This window comes from Podarcis erhardii (assembly GCF_964252035.2).
Source record: "Podarcis erhardii genome assembly, chromosome: 10".
Taxonomy (NCBI): Eukaryota; Metazoa; Chordata; class Lepidosauria; order Squamata; family Lacertidae; genus Podarcis; species Podarcis erhardii.
In genome coordinates, this window is record NC_138500.1 from 20,917,289 (window position 1) to 20,935,084 (window position 17,796).

General features: G+C 44.1%; 1 protein-coding gene across 2 annotated transcripts in view; it reads right to left on the bottom strand.

Annotated features, from left to right (window-relative positions):
- The window catches only part of PKP2 (plakophilin 2), a 49,836-nt gene that overhangs the window by 1,074 nt on the left and 30,966 nt on the right, over positions 1–17,796 (bottom strand). The window contains exons 6-12 of one of the 2 annotated variants that reach the window (XM_081878895.1): positions 14,696–14,873; positions 7,123–7,240; positions 6,578–6,739; positions 5,384–5,557; positions 3,847–4,000; positions 2,853–3,042; positions 421–496 (exon numbers count right to left, since the gene is read on the bottom strand). In XM_081878895.1, the coding sequence (XP_081735021.1) occupies positions 421–496; positions 2,853–3,042; positions 3,847–4,000; positions 5,384–5,557; positions 6,578–6,739; positions 7,123–7,240; positions 14,696–14,873 (1,052 nt within the window). The remainder of the gene's footprint in view (positions 1–420; positions 497–2,852; positions 3,043–3,846; positions 4,001–5,383; positions 5,558–6,577; positions 6,740–7,122; positions 7,241–14,695; positions 14,874–17,796) is intronic. The other variant, XM_081878894.1, reaches the window with a different exon arrangement.

Genomic DNA, 17,796 nt, shown 5'->3' on the forward strand with positions numbered 1-17,796 from the left:
CTTGCAGGATATTTGGGTAAGAAAAGGGAGACAGGAAATTAATACTTTTAATGAAATGTGAACTACCTTTATTACTTTTTGGTACAAAACACAGACTAAAAGTTCAGAGAAGAAACTGCTTCATTTTGTTATGAAACAATGAACTTTTCTTTAATGATTATACTTTTAAACTGAAGTATTAAATTAGAGAAAATGTGTCACTGGCTTGTCTCTTGAAGACTAAGGCTACAATCCTAACACACTTAACTGGGAGTAAGCACCACTGAATCCAATAAGGACTTACTTGAGAGTGGACATGGTTAGGATTGCGCTGTTAGAGAACTGACTTTGCAAACAGACCTGTAATACTTAAAATCCATTGAAAAACAACAACTGTGACCAACAGGAAGGTAATCGCCCCAGAATTAGTTGACAGCTTACCTTTTTGTAGGCACTGTGGAGATCAGCATGAGACCACAAAGAATACAAAAGGATGGAAGCAGCTCTGCCGGCTTTGCTGAGGAGGAGAATAATAACAACAGCAATCAGCATTATTTGCAAAACAGCTCAGCTAAGTTAAAAAGAACAGACCTTGCCCATGGGGCATTGGGTCTCAAAAAAACACAGGAAGGTACACAACAGAAAGGGGGAATAAAGAAGGAGGGAATCTAGGTTAAAAGGTAGGAAAGGAAACAAGCACAAGGAATGAGACATGTAGATTATTATTAGTTTAATGCTCATTAAATTTATACTAGAAAAATGCAACCTGTGCTGCTGGTAGAAGTAGTGCGACTCATGCAACACGCTGGCAATTAATATACACAGAACAATAATTATACATACTTTATCAACCTTCTGAGAAAAATACAATACATTCAACAAAGCCACAGAGACTTGCGAACTACCCAGCCTAAAATGAACTCTGGTTTCAATAGATTTTTCAAATGCTTAACTCAGTCTTTTAGATAAGTTAATGAAGATACCAACAAAAAGTAAGTTCGGTGTTATTCACAATATTATTCACAATTCACTAGCATCTCTCGGTATTGTGAATAACACCAAACTTACCCTTTGTTAGTATCTTCATTAACTTATCTAAAAGACTGAGTTAAGCATTTGAAAAATCTATTGAAACCAGACATTATAAGTTCATTTTAGGCTGGGTAGTTCGCAAGTCTCTGTGGCTTTGTTGAATGTATTGTATTTTTCTCAGAAGGTTGGTAAAGTACATTAAATTAATACAGCTGCCCATTCCCTGGGTATAAAATAGTTTAGATAGCTGATCTAAAACACAGTCCAGGTGAATAAAAAGGTCTTCCTTCACCTGTCACTAAAAAGACCATGGATAAAGCAGCAGGTGAGCCTCTCTGAGGAGGCTGTTGTATAGCCGAGGTACCAACCACAAGAAGACCTTCAGTTTGGTACTTGCTCACCTAATTTCACTTGGCAAGGGCACCTTGAACCAAGCCCTGAAGAGGAACTCAATGTCTGTGTAGGTATATACAGAAGAAGAAGAAGGAGGAGGTCTTTAAGGTGGATTTCAGGAAATAGTGAGTTGCCAAAGAGAAAGAGGAGTTGGAGAAGGGGTGATGCAGGCACAAAATACAAATCATAACCTGAGGTTTAGCAAGGAGGAAGAGATTTTGGCAGAATCAAGATGATGAGAAGGCAAACGGGAAAGAGAGTCTAGAGAAGGAAGTGTGAAGATATTTAAAAGAAAAAGAGCAGGAGCACATGCTGTAGTAAAGAAATAGAGAGCAACAGAGGGAGTGTAACAAAGAAGAAATGTGGGCAAAGTAAGACACAGAAAAGCCCTCGTTCCCCGCCAGCAGAATCAAGAATAAAAGAGGGAAAATTATTATTGGGTTGTATCCAATGCTGGTTATGCAAAACAGAGAAGTTAAATATACATGATTAACTTAGATTCCATTAACTTCAATGGGTTTAGTTAGATGAAATCCCCATTATTATTATTATTGTTGTTGCTAATTAATTAATTAATTAATTTCTTATCCATCCTTCAACATGAGATCACAGGGTGGATTACATCAATTTTAAAAATACAGTTGAAAAATCAGTTGAAAGCAAATAACCCTACTCAAGAGGATAGGAACGAATATCTGTATCTCTCTAGTATGCCATGGTAAAGAAGTGTGGCTAAGAAAAAGGTAAAGCAGAAATAGAAGACAAGAAGGAATGAGAGAATAAAATATTTCTGGGGAGGGAGATTGAAATGGACGCATTTTAGGAATATATAAAAGTTGGAAATGGCACAACACTGGCATGGGTTTGAGAACTAGGTCTACAATGCCAGTGTTTCTGTAAGAGAACAAAGGGATATAATAACTGGACCACATAACTGCAGGCAGAAACAGTAATAAAGGAAATGTAGTTATCACTCGAGTGCAACCTCTTGAAACATATTGAAATGTTTTTATATCAATCAAACCACTCATTAAACTCAATTGCATGCTGATGCCAACCTAAACAAATACAGTGGTACCTCGGGTTACATACGCTTCAGGTTACAGACTCTGCTAACCCAGAAATAGTACCTCAGGTTAAGAACTTTGCTTCAGGATGAGAACAGAAATCGGCGCAGCGGCAGCAGGAGGCCCCATTAGCTAAAGTGGTGCTTCAGGTTAAGAACAGTTTCAGGTTAAGAACGGACCTCTGGAACGAATTAAGTAGGTAACCAGAGGTACCACTGTAATTGCTCAGAACAGAGCATGCCAAGCCTTGCCCTGAAACAAGGTAGTTCTTTAGCACTGCAGGGATATTACACAGGGATCTCTGGACAGCAGGACAATGCTGGGGACACGGTTTATTTTGTGCTTTTGGGGGGTGGGTGGGTATATATGAAAATGGCTCACCTGTCACTCAAGCTGATGTTCAGAACCTTTGAGATGCCATCAGAGTTCAAGAGAAGCCGAGCATTCTGGGAGCTGTTCTGAGTCAGGTTGTATAAAGCATAGCAAGCGGAAGCCGTGGTCTCGTTGGCAGTGTCAGAGGTTGGGGCAGCATCTGGAAGCACGGCGACCAAATCTGGCAACACTTCTCTGGCTGGAAGGTGAAACATGACGTGCCCTTAGAATCCTCAAGTTTAAAGCACTGCAGCTGTCTGCTCAAACGGTATCCAGCAAGTAATATTCAGCATTTTTAATTTGCAAACCACTTTAGATGGGGTTTTCTTTAAAGATGCTTACGCCACAAAAACTTTATGGGGCATGACACTTTTTCATTAGGTTTATCCAGAGGTTGGCTTCTGTTTACCAGTGATCCACTGTGCATCTAGGGCCCCACTCACTAAGATGAGTAGGAGGGCCCCCTGCAATAATCATCTGAGGACTTTTTAAATTGTCCCCTCCACGAGAGGTCCGGAGGGTGGCAACATGAGAGGGGGCCTTTTCTGTGGTGGCTCCCTGCTTGTGGAATGCTTTCCCCAGAGAGGTTCAGTGGCACTGCCATTACATATATTTAGGTGCCAGGTGAAAACGTTCCTCTTGACTGATTAAACCATCTATGGACTTTAAAATGTGTGGGTTATTTGTTCTGGAGTGGGGCACAGCTGAAGTGGTGCCAGTCCAATCTTGATTCCCTAGTGTGAACAGGATTTGAATGCCATTTTAGAGCTAATGGAAACAACCATCACAGATGAAACAACACAGACTGAACTTCCATTATCATCCCAGATAGAAAACATTAAGATGAACGAAGTCCACACACGCAGCTGTGATCGTTTATTAAGGCAAACCTTTATTAATGGAAGGGGATTCATCAAGCTCAGCTTTCTTTATATACTTACCATGCATTTAACAGTAATCTGACACTGAAATAATTTTGGCCAGTCATTGCACATTTATTTACCTATTTCATTCTGCAGCGAGGTGTTGCGAGACAAGTTCCTGAGCAAGGAGACGGCCGTTTTCTTAACACTTGGACAGCTCACATGTAGCATGTTTCGAATACTTGGGAGGCCGTTGGCCTTCTTGACAATGACTTGGGCTACTCCAAATGGCATCTGTCAGAAAACACACACAGCTTCTTCAGGCATAAGTGAAACCACCAGGACGGCCAGTTGTCAGAGATGATGGGAGTTGTAGTCCAACAACATCTGGAGGACACCATGTTGTTCAAATGTGTCTACACCATAGACTTAGCATTCCCTCTCCCAAGGACAGCTTCTGCTCTATGGTAAATGACAGGAATTCTCAGCTCCCATATCCAACTATAGTTTCCAGGATCTTTTTGGATGCAGCCATGCCAGCTAAACCAATTATAATTTCCTTGCATGCCACTGAGAGACATTAGAGCCAATTCAGTTCCAGAGCTGTGTTAGACACCTAATAGGACGTCCCAGTTCCATTTCAGCCTTTGCAAGGTGCTCCCGCAACAATATTGCCACCTGCCCCCTACGCACAGCAGATAAGGAAAGGGAATAGCCTGGTCAGAAATAGTGCAGCTGGTCTCAGAAGAAACTTCTTTGGTGGATGCAGCAGCACTGATGGCTGCTACTCAACTAACATTGGAGAACGGAGTTAAGTGGCAAAGGCACAGCAGGAGAAATGATGGGAGATCCAGCATGGAGCAGTATATCAGACTAGGACAGGGATAGGGAACCTGTACTGGACTACAGCTCCATAAGCATTGACCATCTGGGCTGGGGCTGATGAGAGTTGGGGTCCAGCAGCTTCTGGAGGATCACAGATTCTCTGAACAGGGTTGTTGTGAGGATAAAACATGCCACCTGAAGCTCCTTTGAAAGAGGATGGGGTAGAAATATATATATATATAATGCACAGCACAGGGGACAGTGATGGCCTCAGGTTTGTGTGCGTGTCTGTTGGCAAGGGGCCTCCTTCTCTTCCTTCCTGCAATTGCCGCCCTGTTCTGCCTCTGCTTCTAGTAACTATCTTCCACTGCTGCCTTGGGAGAAAATGGCAGACAAATGAGTTGATGGCAGCTCTTGTTCCTTCTGCTGCCTCTCTTCCATTGTTCTCTGGTCCTATCCCTCTGGAGGCAGAGAGATGGAGTGGGTGAATAGGTCGCCATGGCAAGAGAGGACCACCACTGGCACCAGGGAGCTCCGGCAATCAGCAGTGGAGCTTCCTGTTGAGATGGGGGCCCAACAATTCCAACCCCTGACTCTGGCCCTGAAAGTTTAGAGTCAGATCTCCTTTACTGAACAACGTGGAAAGCATTTCTTCAGAGGCAAACATAGTTCTCCCCCAGGTTCTTGTCCAGTGCTGTAACCACTATACCTCACTGGCTCTCTGTATTCAGAGCCAATACAGCAGGAAACTGTAAATCTCTCTCATGAGGACATCAAAAACATATTGAGCTACAGGGGAGGGGCTGAAAGGAAAGCAAGATAAAAGGAGAAATCCCCTCTCTTTCTACTTACTGGTCCACTTCCCGCTGTGAGGTTCTGCAAAGCTCCCAGCGATGCTTCCTGAGTGAAGTTCCTTGTGCTTTTTGCTATCAAGGACAGATATATCCTTATCAGGGTGGAATGCCAGAGGGTTTCAACACCTCGGGGGTTGCTCTTTTCCTCAGGGAGTGGCAGGTCCTGCTGCTGCTAAACATGCAGATGCATTAAACAACCAGAAACAAAAACAGTTAACCGACCCCTCAGTAAGGCTCACCTTTCTGGATCTAACCAAAAGGAGCCCAGCGCTAATGCCTCCTAACAATGGGCTGCCAATCCTAAATCAGTAACCCTGAATCAGAGTGAAAGGCTGTCTGAAAATCTTTGCAGGATGAGGCTCAGCAGGAACTAGAAGTTAAGCCGAACCATTTTGTTCGTGAGTCCATTACAGCATTAGAAAGGACCACAAGGCCGTCTATTTTACCGTATTTTTCACTCTATAAGGCACACTTTTCCCCTCCTAAAAAGTAAGGGGAAATGTGTGCGCGTCTTATGGAGCGGATGCAGGCGGGAAAAGCCCCCAAGAGCCACACACACGCTCCACGCAGCTCTTGCAGGCTTTTCTCCGAGGAGGGAGAAGGGCAGCCCATTACTGATGGGCTTTCCTTCTCCCACCTCGTAGAAAAGCCCGCAAGAGCCGCACACCCTTTAAAGAGTGCGCGACTCTTGGGGGCTTCTCCCTCCTGGGGAAAAGCCTGCAAGTGCTGTTCCACGCAGCTCGTGAAAGGGAGCGCTGAGCAGAGCCTGGGATGCATACAGGCTCTGCTCAGTGCCCCCTTTAAATAGTTTTTTTTTTCTTGCATTCCCCCTCTAAAAACTAGGTGCGTCTTATGGTCAGGTGCATCTTATGGAGCGAAGAATGCAGTAATTTCCTCACTGAAAGGTAGGGTTGTCCATTTGCCAGCCCCCTTGCTCTGTGCAGCTGAATCAATGAAACACATTGTCAGCTGTGGCAGGAGCTGCCATGAACCTCTCCCCCTGATCTGGATGTTGTTGCCTTCAGAGCAGATGCTTCTGGAGAAGCCTGGCAGCAGCACTCTTAAAGGCTTTCAGACCAGGGTCTTGCACAGCTCTACTCTACCTGGAGATGGGACCTTCTGCATACAAAACGTGTCCTCTGCACACTAAGCTGCTCGAAGCTCCTTCCCCCAAATAACAGCCCTCTATTACCTGCTTTGCTTTCCTGCTCCTTGAACCAAAGCATCCAATGCTGCTGTCGCTAGTAGGAACATTTCTTCTTTGCATGTAGATATTCTGTGCATAGCTACCAGGGAGTTCGGACTCCAGTTGGTAGGAGAGATTGTGAAGGATGCACACACAGTTCTCTGTGGCCTGGAAGGGAAAACAAATGTGCCTTATTCTGGCTGTGTAAATAACTGGATGCAATCGCTAAAGACCTGCAATGCAGTTTTGTAACTTAGATGTCTGGCCTTAGAATTTCAGAACATTGCATTGTTGTCTTGATTTTCTCCAGTGGTAGCCAAGGTGAAAAGCACCCCAAACATTTAATGTCTCAGGTCAGCTCTGGATGCTGAGTAGGGCAGCCTTCCCTCATCTGGTGACTTCCAGATGTTGCTGCATCACAATCCCCATCAGCCCCAGCCAGCATGGTCAATGGTGAGGGATGATGGGAGTTGTAGGCCATCAACAGCTGGCACCACCTTGGTTATTTCTGTTCTAGAGACTGAGAAAATCCCTTCATTTGGAAAGCTTACCTTATCATCTGGCTGGTGGTCTGCGGTGGTGCCTTGGATATAATACACCAGCGATTCAATCAACCCTTCACATTCTCTCATCTTTTTCCTCCCTTCAGGGCCAGCAGAGCTCATGTTTCTACAAAAAGGGAATTAAAACTGGTTACAAGGATGCTGTACAATCAGCTTCAGCTCTATGACAGGTTTCTGTTTCTGTAGCAGAGGGTGCTAGGTCCCTGGGCAGAAGGGCTCCAACTTCAGGTTGCTACCTAAGAATACACTTAAAAGGCAGAAAAGCAAACTCAGCACTTGGGCCTGGAGATGAATGAAAATGCTCTGGTTTATACAGGAGGAAATCAGCTCTTCAAACAGCCAGCAGGGAACGCCAATGCAGTACTTTGCTTGCACTGATGATGCAATCTGTAAAGATGAGAGATGTTGTTTACCCTAGATGGGCAGTCTGATCCTGTGCAGACTTAGGCATACCTAAGCTCACTGGAGTCAATGAGCTTAGGCACACCTTCCCAAGAATTGGGTTGTTAAAGTTATAACTCATCCAAACACTGTTGTGTCTTGGGTGGTTATCCTGATCCAAGCTCCTTTAAAATTTCTAACAGGCCAGAAACAGCAAGAATTTTCCTACCATAAGACATAGGATCTACAGGCATGTTTCCAGCAATTTTGTCCATATTTTTGCTTTCCATTATTATGCAAAAGCTCTTCACTAGTCAACGTGCTAGTACCACTGGAAGCTGGATAGCACGATTGATGCAACATACAGCAGACAATACAGCAGCCTTCTATTTAAGCACAAAGAAAATACACACAATTTAGGATCCATCTCAATGAAGGAGTCAGTTCTTAGGTTGATTCTAGCTACAATTAAATCCCCCAAAGCTTCCACCATAGGGCAAGGTCAGCACATATGCCACAGTGTGCCTTGGAAGCCACATCCCCTCTAGCAAAGCTTCTTATGCCTCATTGAGACTCTAAAGTACCTAACTGGTGTATAATTGCTGATTTGAACCTATTTCCTGTGTTTCATTAAAGCAAGCATGTATCTAACAGGTATCATGTTATCTGCAAAACGTCCTCTTGAGAATTCAACCCATGTTTATAGGGGAGCAACCCCCTTTGAAGACAGCAAAGTGTATTCATCAGTAAATATACATAGGACTGGGCTGAAAATATGAAACTTTTTTCTTCAGCCTCCTGTTGATTGGCTTACCTCTTTACAAATAAAGGTTAAAAAGTGTGTGCGTGTGTTGGGGGGGGGGGAAATCAGAATCTCACATCAGTGAATCCATGAATAAAAGAAGGCAAAATACATCACTAAAGCAAGTTAAAACACTAAAACATAGTTTTTAACAAATGGCAAAGTGTGGTGCCATTACAGTTAATCAGAGGGAAAGTCTTGATAAAGGATCAGAGTAGTGTCTTCTGATCTCCTGCTCCAGCAAAAACTGCATTCTGAACCAACTGAAGTTCCTGAGCTCTCCTCTCAGTCAGCCCTAGCCTAGTTACAGTGGTACTTCAGAAGCTGAACAGAATTCGTTCCGGAAGTCGGTTCAACTTCCAAAACATTCGGAAACCAAAGTGTGGCTTCTGACTGGCTCCTGCAATTGGGTTCCAAAGAACGTTCGCCAACCGGAACACTCACTTCCGGGTTTGCGGCGTTTGGGAGCCAAAATGTTCAACTCGCAAGTCGGCCAGGATCCAAGGTACAACTGTACTTCCTAACACTCCCTGAGGACTTTTTGTCTTCTTCTCTCTATAAACTTCCAGATCATTATTAGCATAAAAGCAGCCACCACTGTGCTCTGTTTTACACAGAGATGCCTGCTGTAAAGAACATGTTCTTCCTTTTGCCAGTTTGCAAGCTTTGTTGACAGTAGCATGTTTGCCGTGGCCTGGCTCGTGCACACACAGAGAGTGTTTTGTAGGTATGCCAGAGCTAAATAAAACAAAAGTGATAGGGGATGGAGTTTTCAACACTGATGCTTGAAGAGCAGTGCAGTGGGCGGATTTCAAAACAAAGTGAGTAGCTGCAGTTACAGAAGAGAGATATGGACAGTGGCCCTGCTGCTCTGCAACATGTGCATTTCTCTCTCTGGGGGCATGGCTCTGGAAATACAATGGTTCTGCTGATTTTCTGGGTGGTTCAGCTTGAATGGGAAATGCTGAGCCACGAACAGCACATATTGGCTAACATCTGTGACGTCACAAACACACTAGCCTTCTCTAATCCCTGGAACAGTGTTATGCCACCTTCTTTTTTTTAACAAGGCAGATGGTACCACCTGTGGGGATATGTGAAACATAGGGCTGAAAAGGAGGAGTTTGACTTACTGGTATGTATATCTATCACATGTTTCAAAACTGGACTTGTGCTATGGTAAACAAGCCGCTACGTGCTTTTTTAGTAGCTTACATTTGTTACCCAACTCAGCAGCTGGAAGATGGCATACAGCTCCCAGCCTCTCCTGGTACTTTTGTTTTTGCTTTTTTGGCTACAGAACAAAGATGTTGAGATCTGAGCATGAGAGAAAGAGCAGGACTTGCTTTGTGTAAATCGGCTTGTTTAACAGCTGAGGCAGAACATTTTAAGGAGGTAAGCCTTAACAAAAAAATTTAAACCCCCCCAATTTGAATGAATATTTCATGCCAAAGAGAAGATCAGATTCTTCAGTGTTTATAGTGTAACAGAAAGCCTTGTGTTGGACACCATGCCAGTTATGCAGTAATTAACACAAACACTAGACACAAAGGCAAAATGTCAAACGTGTATCTAGCACTTTGAATGTCTAAGGAAATAAGTTTACTTTGCTTCCCAAATTTATTCCAGAGTTGGAAAGTGAAGCAAGCTCAACAATAAAAAACTGCACTTTCAGAGCAGTCTAGTACTGGCATGAAATAATCCTACAGAAAGGCAGCATAGTGCAGTGGTTAAAGTGAGGCTGGCCAACGTGGTGCCCTCCAGAATTGTTTTATTATCCCCAGCCAGCATGGTCCATATTCAGGGAATTGCAATTTAACATCATCAGGTTATACCTGGGTTAAAGTGATGGACTAGGACCCAGGAACAAACCATCACCCAACCCTAGAACTCACTGCATGTCCTTGGATGATCCCTATTTAATCTCTCAGCCTAATCTACCTAACTAAAGGATCATAATTCTATGGTGGAGTCCATTCCTTGTGTGTAGAAAGTCCCAAGAGAAACCCCTCACATCTCTAGTTAAATGGATCAGGTAAGTACAGGGATGGCAGACAAATAGCCCTGCAAATGATGCTGGACTCTAGTTCCCATCATCCCCCACCATTAACTGTGCTGCCCGGAGCCGATGGGAGTCCAACAACCTATGGAGGGCCACAGGGTTTCCACACCTGAGGTAGGAGGTAGCATGAAGAAGAAGAACTCCTCTGCTGGAGGCCCCGGTTTTAAGTAAAAGAGGATAAACCAGGGGTGAGCAACCTTTTTCAGCCGTGGGCTGGTCCACCATCCCTCAGACCATGTGGTGGGCTGGACTATATTTTGAAAAAAATATATATGAACGAATTCCTATGCCCAACAAATAACCCAGAGATGCATTTTAAATAAAAGGACACATTCTACTCATGTATAAACACGCTGATTCCCAGATCGTCTGTGGGCCGGATTCAGAAGGTGATTGGGCCGCAGGTTGCCTACCCCTGGGATAAACATATTGATGTACCTTGAGAGGAGCAGTATATAATTAAGAAACTGGTATTTGTTGTGCCATTCACAAACTTCACTCCAATATCAGTTGGAGGAAATGAGGAAATGATAACTGTGTACACAGAGAGGCGTGTTCCTGCAAATCAGGTACTGGGCCTCTATAACAGCAGCTGTGCTGATAGCTGAGGGAGAAACACACACACACACACACACACACACACAGGCATTGTGTCCTGGGTAGGCAAGGCGAGTGAAATCAAAAGGGACATGCTTGTTGCCTAACCATCTAACAAAATTGGTTTTATTATTTAATGAGCTTGTCGAAGACTTACACAAATTCTGCCTACGATAAACTGTGTGTATGGCTGCATTCACATGGCAATTTGTTCTGTTTCCCTAACTGTTACTTTCCGTATTATATTTGAGTCTTCACACGATGTAAAACCTACTTCTGGAAATATGGTGGAAGTCTTGCACTCATTTCTGTGTTAACTGTTCTCCAGAAATTTGCTTGCAACTCCATTAACCAAGTTGTGGGTGTGAACTGATGGGATTAGGGGTGGTATACAGGCAAACTGTTCTTTCCTGCCATTTTAATGGGCAAATCATGGAGGAACAGGAACATGCATGCGCAGAAAGGGTGGGGGAGCAGCGACATTGCCCGATGACTTCTGCTGTTGTACTACACCAGGCCTACTAGTGTGGGAGCTTGCACTTCTAAATTTGCCCCTACACTAATATCTGCAATTCCCCTTGGAAAGACAGTATGTGACATGTCACAGTGTCACTCTCACTCAGACATTTCATAGGTTTGAATTTCGCCATATAGATCCACCACTGGTCAAAGCATTGGCAAAACTGTGTAAAAGAAGAACTTCAAAATCTTCTGTCATCTTATCTTAACAGCAAGAGCATCCTACCCTCGTTGAAAATTACTACAATTTTGTTTTTGCTGGAAAGGCAGGTCAAATAATTTAGCCCAGCTGTTATCTCTGCAAGTCTGAAACCTTTATTAAGAGCAGCTTAGGTGTGTTATGCATAATGTACCATTACATCAACAAGATAGTCTTCTTTATGCAATATAGGCTGCAGGCTATAGGTTTTAAAAAACACCTGAGCAGCAAGTGTATCAGCTATTACAAAAGGAAGAACTAATTAGGGATTTGTAATCTGGCAGATGTACAAGTAGTTAGATAAATTGTTTGTTAGCAGGTTTCCCTGTGTGCTCTGTCACCAGCTTTTGCAGATCTCTTTTAAGATACACACCGCAACATATATAACTTCACAAAGTAGAAAGGCTCTGGGAATGTTAATTTGGCATTAAAAAAGGATATTTTTAGTGCTCCAGGAGCCTGCAGCTTCGCATATGCTTAGTGCATAAGCAAGGAAATAGAGAACATTTTCAGGGAAAACACAATTGCCCTCCCTACAAGGCAATGCAGCAAAACCGTGCCTGTATTTTAAAATCTTAGTTGGTGGCAGCTGGCAAACTGTAGCTTAGATAGCATCCCTTTAAGCCAGGAATGGGGAACCTTTATGTTGCTCAGCTATACCTCCCATCAACCACAACACGGCCAATTGTCAAGGCTGATGGGAGCTGTAGTCCATATGGAGGGCCAAGCACCCCCCCCACTCCTGCCTTATGTTTTCATCTCTGCAATAGCAAAACATCAGGAGAAGCCAGGAAGGGATTTCCCCATTGTAGGACATTCTGCCCTGGGAAGATCTTTTGAACCTGAGCTGAGCTATATCCAGGCAGCAGTGCTTTCGAGGGTCCTGGGATAAGGGAAATGGTAGTTAGTTTCCTGCTTTGTGAAGTTTAAGAAGCAGGTGTCGGAAAGATCTTTTCAAGACAGGCAGGGTTCACAACTGTCAAGGTTACAGCTTAATTCCGTACAACACAGTAATTAGAATGCCAGCTTTTATGACACTGAAATTCACCCATTGTGAAATAAAGCATATATCTGTTTTATTACAGTTTACTAAAGTGAAGAGCCTATGCTCGCTCTCTCCCCGCCCCCCCCCCCGTTAATTATTCTTTGCAGAATTACATCAGTGGCCTTGCAGCACTCCCACAGCCAGGCGAACGTAACTGAATCCGTTCAGCTACGACTGTGTGCAACAGAAAACACTGTCTGCTTCCTTGTGCAACCAAGGATCAAGGACCTGAGAAACAACAACAAGCTTTTCCATGGAAATCCTACCATCTGATGACTGGACATCCTGATAGCTGGCCTCTGTAAGGTAAAGGTAAAAGGACCCCGACCATTAGGTCCAGTCGTGACCAACTCTGGGGTTGCGGCACTCATCTCGCTTTATTGGCTGAGGGAGCCGGTGTACAGCTTCCGGGTCACATAGCCAGCATGACTAAGCTGCTTCTGGCGAACCAGAGCAGCGCACGGAAACGCTGTTTACCTTCCCGCTGGAGCGGTACCTATTTACCTACTTGCACTTTGACGTGCTTTCGAATTGCTAGGTTGGCAGGAGCAGGGACCGAGCAATGGGAGCTCACCCCGTCGCAGGGATTTGAACCGCCGACCTTCTGATTGGCAAGTCCTCTGTACCCACCCACAATTTTTGCTAGATTATCCAAAGTGCTCCCAAAGCTTTTCCTGGCAGGAAATGCAGACCCTTGCCTTTTCCTTGAGGAAAAATAGAAACGTGGAGTCAACATTCTGTGCCCACATGTTGAACCTTTGACAGCACAAACCATGCTAAGCCCAGCCTAATGTTAAGAGTAGTGGATTCCATAGTGATCAAATTGCAAGGAAGTGCTGACAGGGAAATCAAAGGCAGGAGGGAGGAAATTTAGGCCCAGGAGTGTGACACTCCAGAAGCTGGACTCCAGCTCCCATCAGCCCCAGAAAGCACAGTTAATGGCCAGGGATGATGAGTGTTGTAGTCCAATACGTAGAGGGACACATGTGTCACACTTCCAAGTTTTAACAATTTTTTTTAAAAAAAATACTGCAAATCTGAAAATATAAGGTTGCAAACAGCAGGATCCACTCCCTTGCAGGGATATCCGGCCATTTTTACACACTTTTAAAAACCGTATTTATTCTAAAAACGTTTTAAATGAGCAAAACTTCTTTCCAGAATCTCCTGTGGTGTCCCCCCCCCACTTTTCTTTGCAACCCAACAGATTATCCTCCTTCTGTCAGAGCTTTCTGTTATTCCTCTGCAAAGAATTTGAGTTACTTTAGCGCAACACAGTGTGTACGAAGCCTTGACTATAATCAATATTAAAAGTCATCAGGTTTTTAGATACTTTGGGAGAATGAATGAGACCAAATATTGCCTACATGTTTTCTTCCTGTTTGTTACTTCTTAGTAAAACTGGGTTACTTCTTAGGCTTTCTGCTGTGCTGCTTTTGTCCGCTGAGTGTTTGGCTGAAACAGTTGCAGAGCAGCTCTTGGTGGCTGCAGACAATGATGCTTCCTGCCAGCGAACATGTTTGCCTGCATCATCTCCATTTGTGGTGACTTTGGTTGGCTGGGCATAAGCTCCCTTAAACAACCACCAAGGGGTGTCCAATAGCCTTCAGGGACCTGGCCCAGGATGAAAAACCAGGCTGCTATCAAATTATCAAATCCTTTATGAATTCTAGAGTGCTTTGTGGGGAAACCTCCAGGTTGTCTAAGATGGCAAAAAAATAGGAACAGTTTCACCAAATAAACGAAGAACTAAATGACTATGGTTTGAATAAAAACACAAGACATCATAGGAAGCTGCCCAGACCAAGTTCGACCATTGGTTCATCTATCTCAGTATCGTCTACATTGACTAGCAGTGGCTCTTGAGTTCAGGACATCTCGAGTCTTGCCTGGAGATTGTGAACCTGGGACTTTCTGCCCCCTGAACGACAGGCCCTTTCCCTGCACCCAGCTTACCTCAGGCATCCTGTAGCGTTGTAGAAGATATCTGGGTCAGGTACAATGCTTGATTTCGTATAATCTCTATCTGGCCAGCCCGAGTAAGGGATGAGAACAGTCTCTGTCAATGGCTGCAGGGCTTCTCGGATCAGCAAGATCTTCAGCTGGTCATTGGAGGAGAGATTCCATAGCAAACCTACAAAAAGCAGAGGGAACAGGAAAACAACATTGGCTCTCCATTCACAGGACTTCATATGGTAGTGATAGGCATTTCCCTGGCTCTTTGATAAAACTAAGCCAAGCTCCAGTTGCATGAAGAGCTTCTTTGACAATCTGGTCATGGATCTACCAGGTTGTCAAAACTTTCCGAAAGCAACCTGGTACTTTCATTGTGTTGGGTGTCAAGGAGAAAAGGAAACCTGGGTCTGATCTGGAGATCTGCACATATTAAAAAATGTGACTACAAGAGATTTAATAGCTGTGCGTTCTGTTTTGGGTTTTGGGTTTTTTTGGAAATAGATTTTGCAAGTATCATCTGGCAATATATCACACGCACAGTGGCTCCCCTCTACAAAGAGAACTATTGTTTGTTCAGTTAACTGCTCTAGATTTCAAAACACATCTCTTAAAATCTTAGCTCAAGGCAGATGGCATTTCAATCTCAGCACCAAACTTCTCCTCTGACCCTTTGCTCAAGGATAATCGCCCTTCTGTAATATGCAGATACAGTAAATGCATTGTCATCTCAGTGGGGGAGGTGGAATAGAAGTATGCACAACTTTGGCATTATTGCCACACCTGTGCATGTTATGACAGCAGAAGCTAAGAAACAAGGGAAATAAACCCCACTGAAGGTAGTGTAATGGCCAATGTGTTGGGGTGGATAGAATTTTGGGACTGGACATGAGAGAAAAAGATTCAAATTGTGGATTAATCATACATCTCAGTGGTTGATTGAGCAACTCACTATTTGTTAGACTAAAATATGACTGATATAAACTGGAAGCCCTCCCATTCCCTTATCTGCCATGTCCAGCAGTTATTTCACAGGAAACCTATCAGAATATAAATATGGGAACCTTGAATGAGCTAAGCACAGTAAAATAAATAGCATACTTGAGAAGTATTATAGAGTAGGAGCCAAGAAAGGTAAAGAAAGAATTGGGAACATGTGGCACTCCAGATGTTGGGCTACAACTCTCAACATCCCCGACCACTGGTCATGGTAGCTAGGATGTTGGGAGTCCAACAACATTTGGAAGGTTCAAAGGTTTCCCACCCCGACTTAAAAACAAATGCCAGGAACTAGTGCAGTGCAATGGTTAAGTGAGTGAGCTGTGAATCAGAAAGACCCCGGTTAAATCTCACTTTCGCAACTAGAGTGCCTCAATAGTTTTGCCAACTTTTCAGTGTGCCCCTGCAAACTCTGGCATGATATGTAGGAAGCAACAGCTGAAGATCTTTAAAGTGTGGAGGTAGTAAGTGACTTCACTGGCTAATTCTTGCATATCGCGGCTGCTGTCTAAAGCACAAACGTAGGGACAGATTAAAAAGTTGGCAGCTCTATTCAGACAGCAGGGGTGGGGGATCTGTGGCTTTCGATATGGACTATAATGCCCATCATTCCTGACCATGGTGGCTGGGGCTGATGGGAGCTGGAGTCCAACAACGGATTCTCCCATCCCTGTCCTAAACCACTGTTAAGTGCTAAGTTGTTGTGTATTGTTATCAGCATTGCCTGACGTGGAGAACAGTGGGATGGATCAAAATTGCAAAAAGAAGTCGGAAAGATGAAGTCGATGAACTAGCTTAATTAACTGTACTCTGATGGGCACGTGAGTTAAAGGAAATCTTGCAGGGAGAGGTGCTTGCAGAACCAGGCCGTTGGGACATAGCTGCACCGCATGCATGTGACTTCCATAGGCCTTGGGACTTTCCATGGTAAGAGACTTAGAACAAGATGGGTGTGGCTGCCTTTCCTATGCATGCTTTATTTCACGGCAGGTCTGTCTGTCTGTGCTATAATCCTCCTTGCAGAAGGAATGTTCTTCCATTTCTCAGATGTATGCAGTATGAGACAAGATCAAGAGGTTAGACACTCCCTGAAGGCTTGGCTGGCTCCTCTTCAAAAGCTTGTTTTGGCTGCCTCGGCTTTGCCTCTCTCCATCGCTACCGAGATTACCCCATAATAAAGAAAGCTTTGGTTCCTATCAGCCCTGGCACTCGCTCGCTCCTAGCTCCTCTTCCAAGTGCCTTTCAACCCCTGCAAAGCATTTGCTGCTGATGGAATGGGAAATGAAGCCAGTTTCTTGGAGCTACAGCTTCATGACTTTCTGTATGACCTTGAGAAAGGCGCTTTAGTAGTCCTGGCAGCTAAGCGATGGAAGAGAAAGCAACTTCCAAGTACTGTATACATTTGAGAATTTCCCTTGGACTCATGAAGCCACGGTTGGGCATATGAAACAGTGTTTAAGAAAACAAAAACAAAATTCTATTGCTTAGAATGTGCACCAGCATCTGATCTGAATACTAAATCCATGAAGATTTGCATAAGTTAAACCATGCAGATGTGCATAATTTCCTCATTTTGTATAATTTATTCTGCTTTTTCTTGTGCGTCAGTGAAAGGGATTACAGAGGACAATGGACACCCTTCTCCTTTACCACGGCACATCCATCTCTGCCAGCCCTACTCCTTGGCTACTGATCAGAGTGACAAAGTACAGTGGTACCCCTAGATGCAAATGGGATCTGTTCCGGTGCCCCGTTTGCATCTAGAAGCAAACGTAACCAGCGACGGCACATCTGCGCATGCCGCTTTTCGCTGCTTCTGTGCATGTGCGTGACGTCATTTTGAGCATCTGCGCATGTGCAAGCGGCGAAACCTGGAAGTAACGTGCTCCATTACTTCCGGGTTGCCGCGGAGTGCAACTCGAACACGCTCATCCCAAAGCACATTCAACCCGAGGTATGACTGTAGACATTATTATCAACAACTACTAAATGTATCACCTACCCTTCACCAGCAGGGTGAAATACTCCTTAGCATGTTCAGGATTGCAGCCTTAAAGACCTTTGAATTGTGGCAATGCTGTTAGCTCCTGGCATAGCTCAGTTTC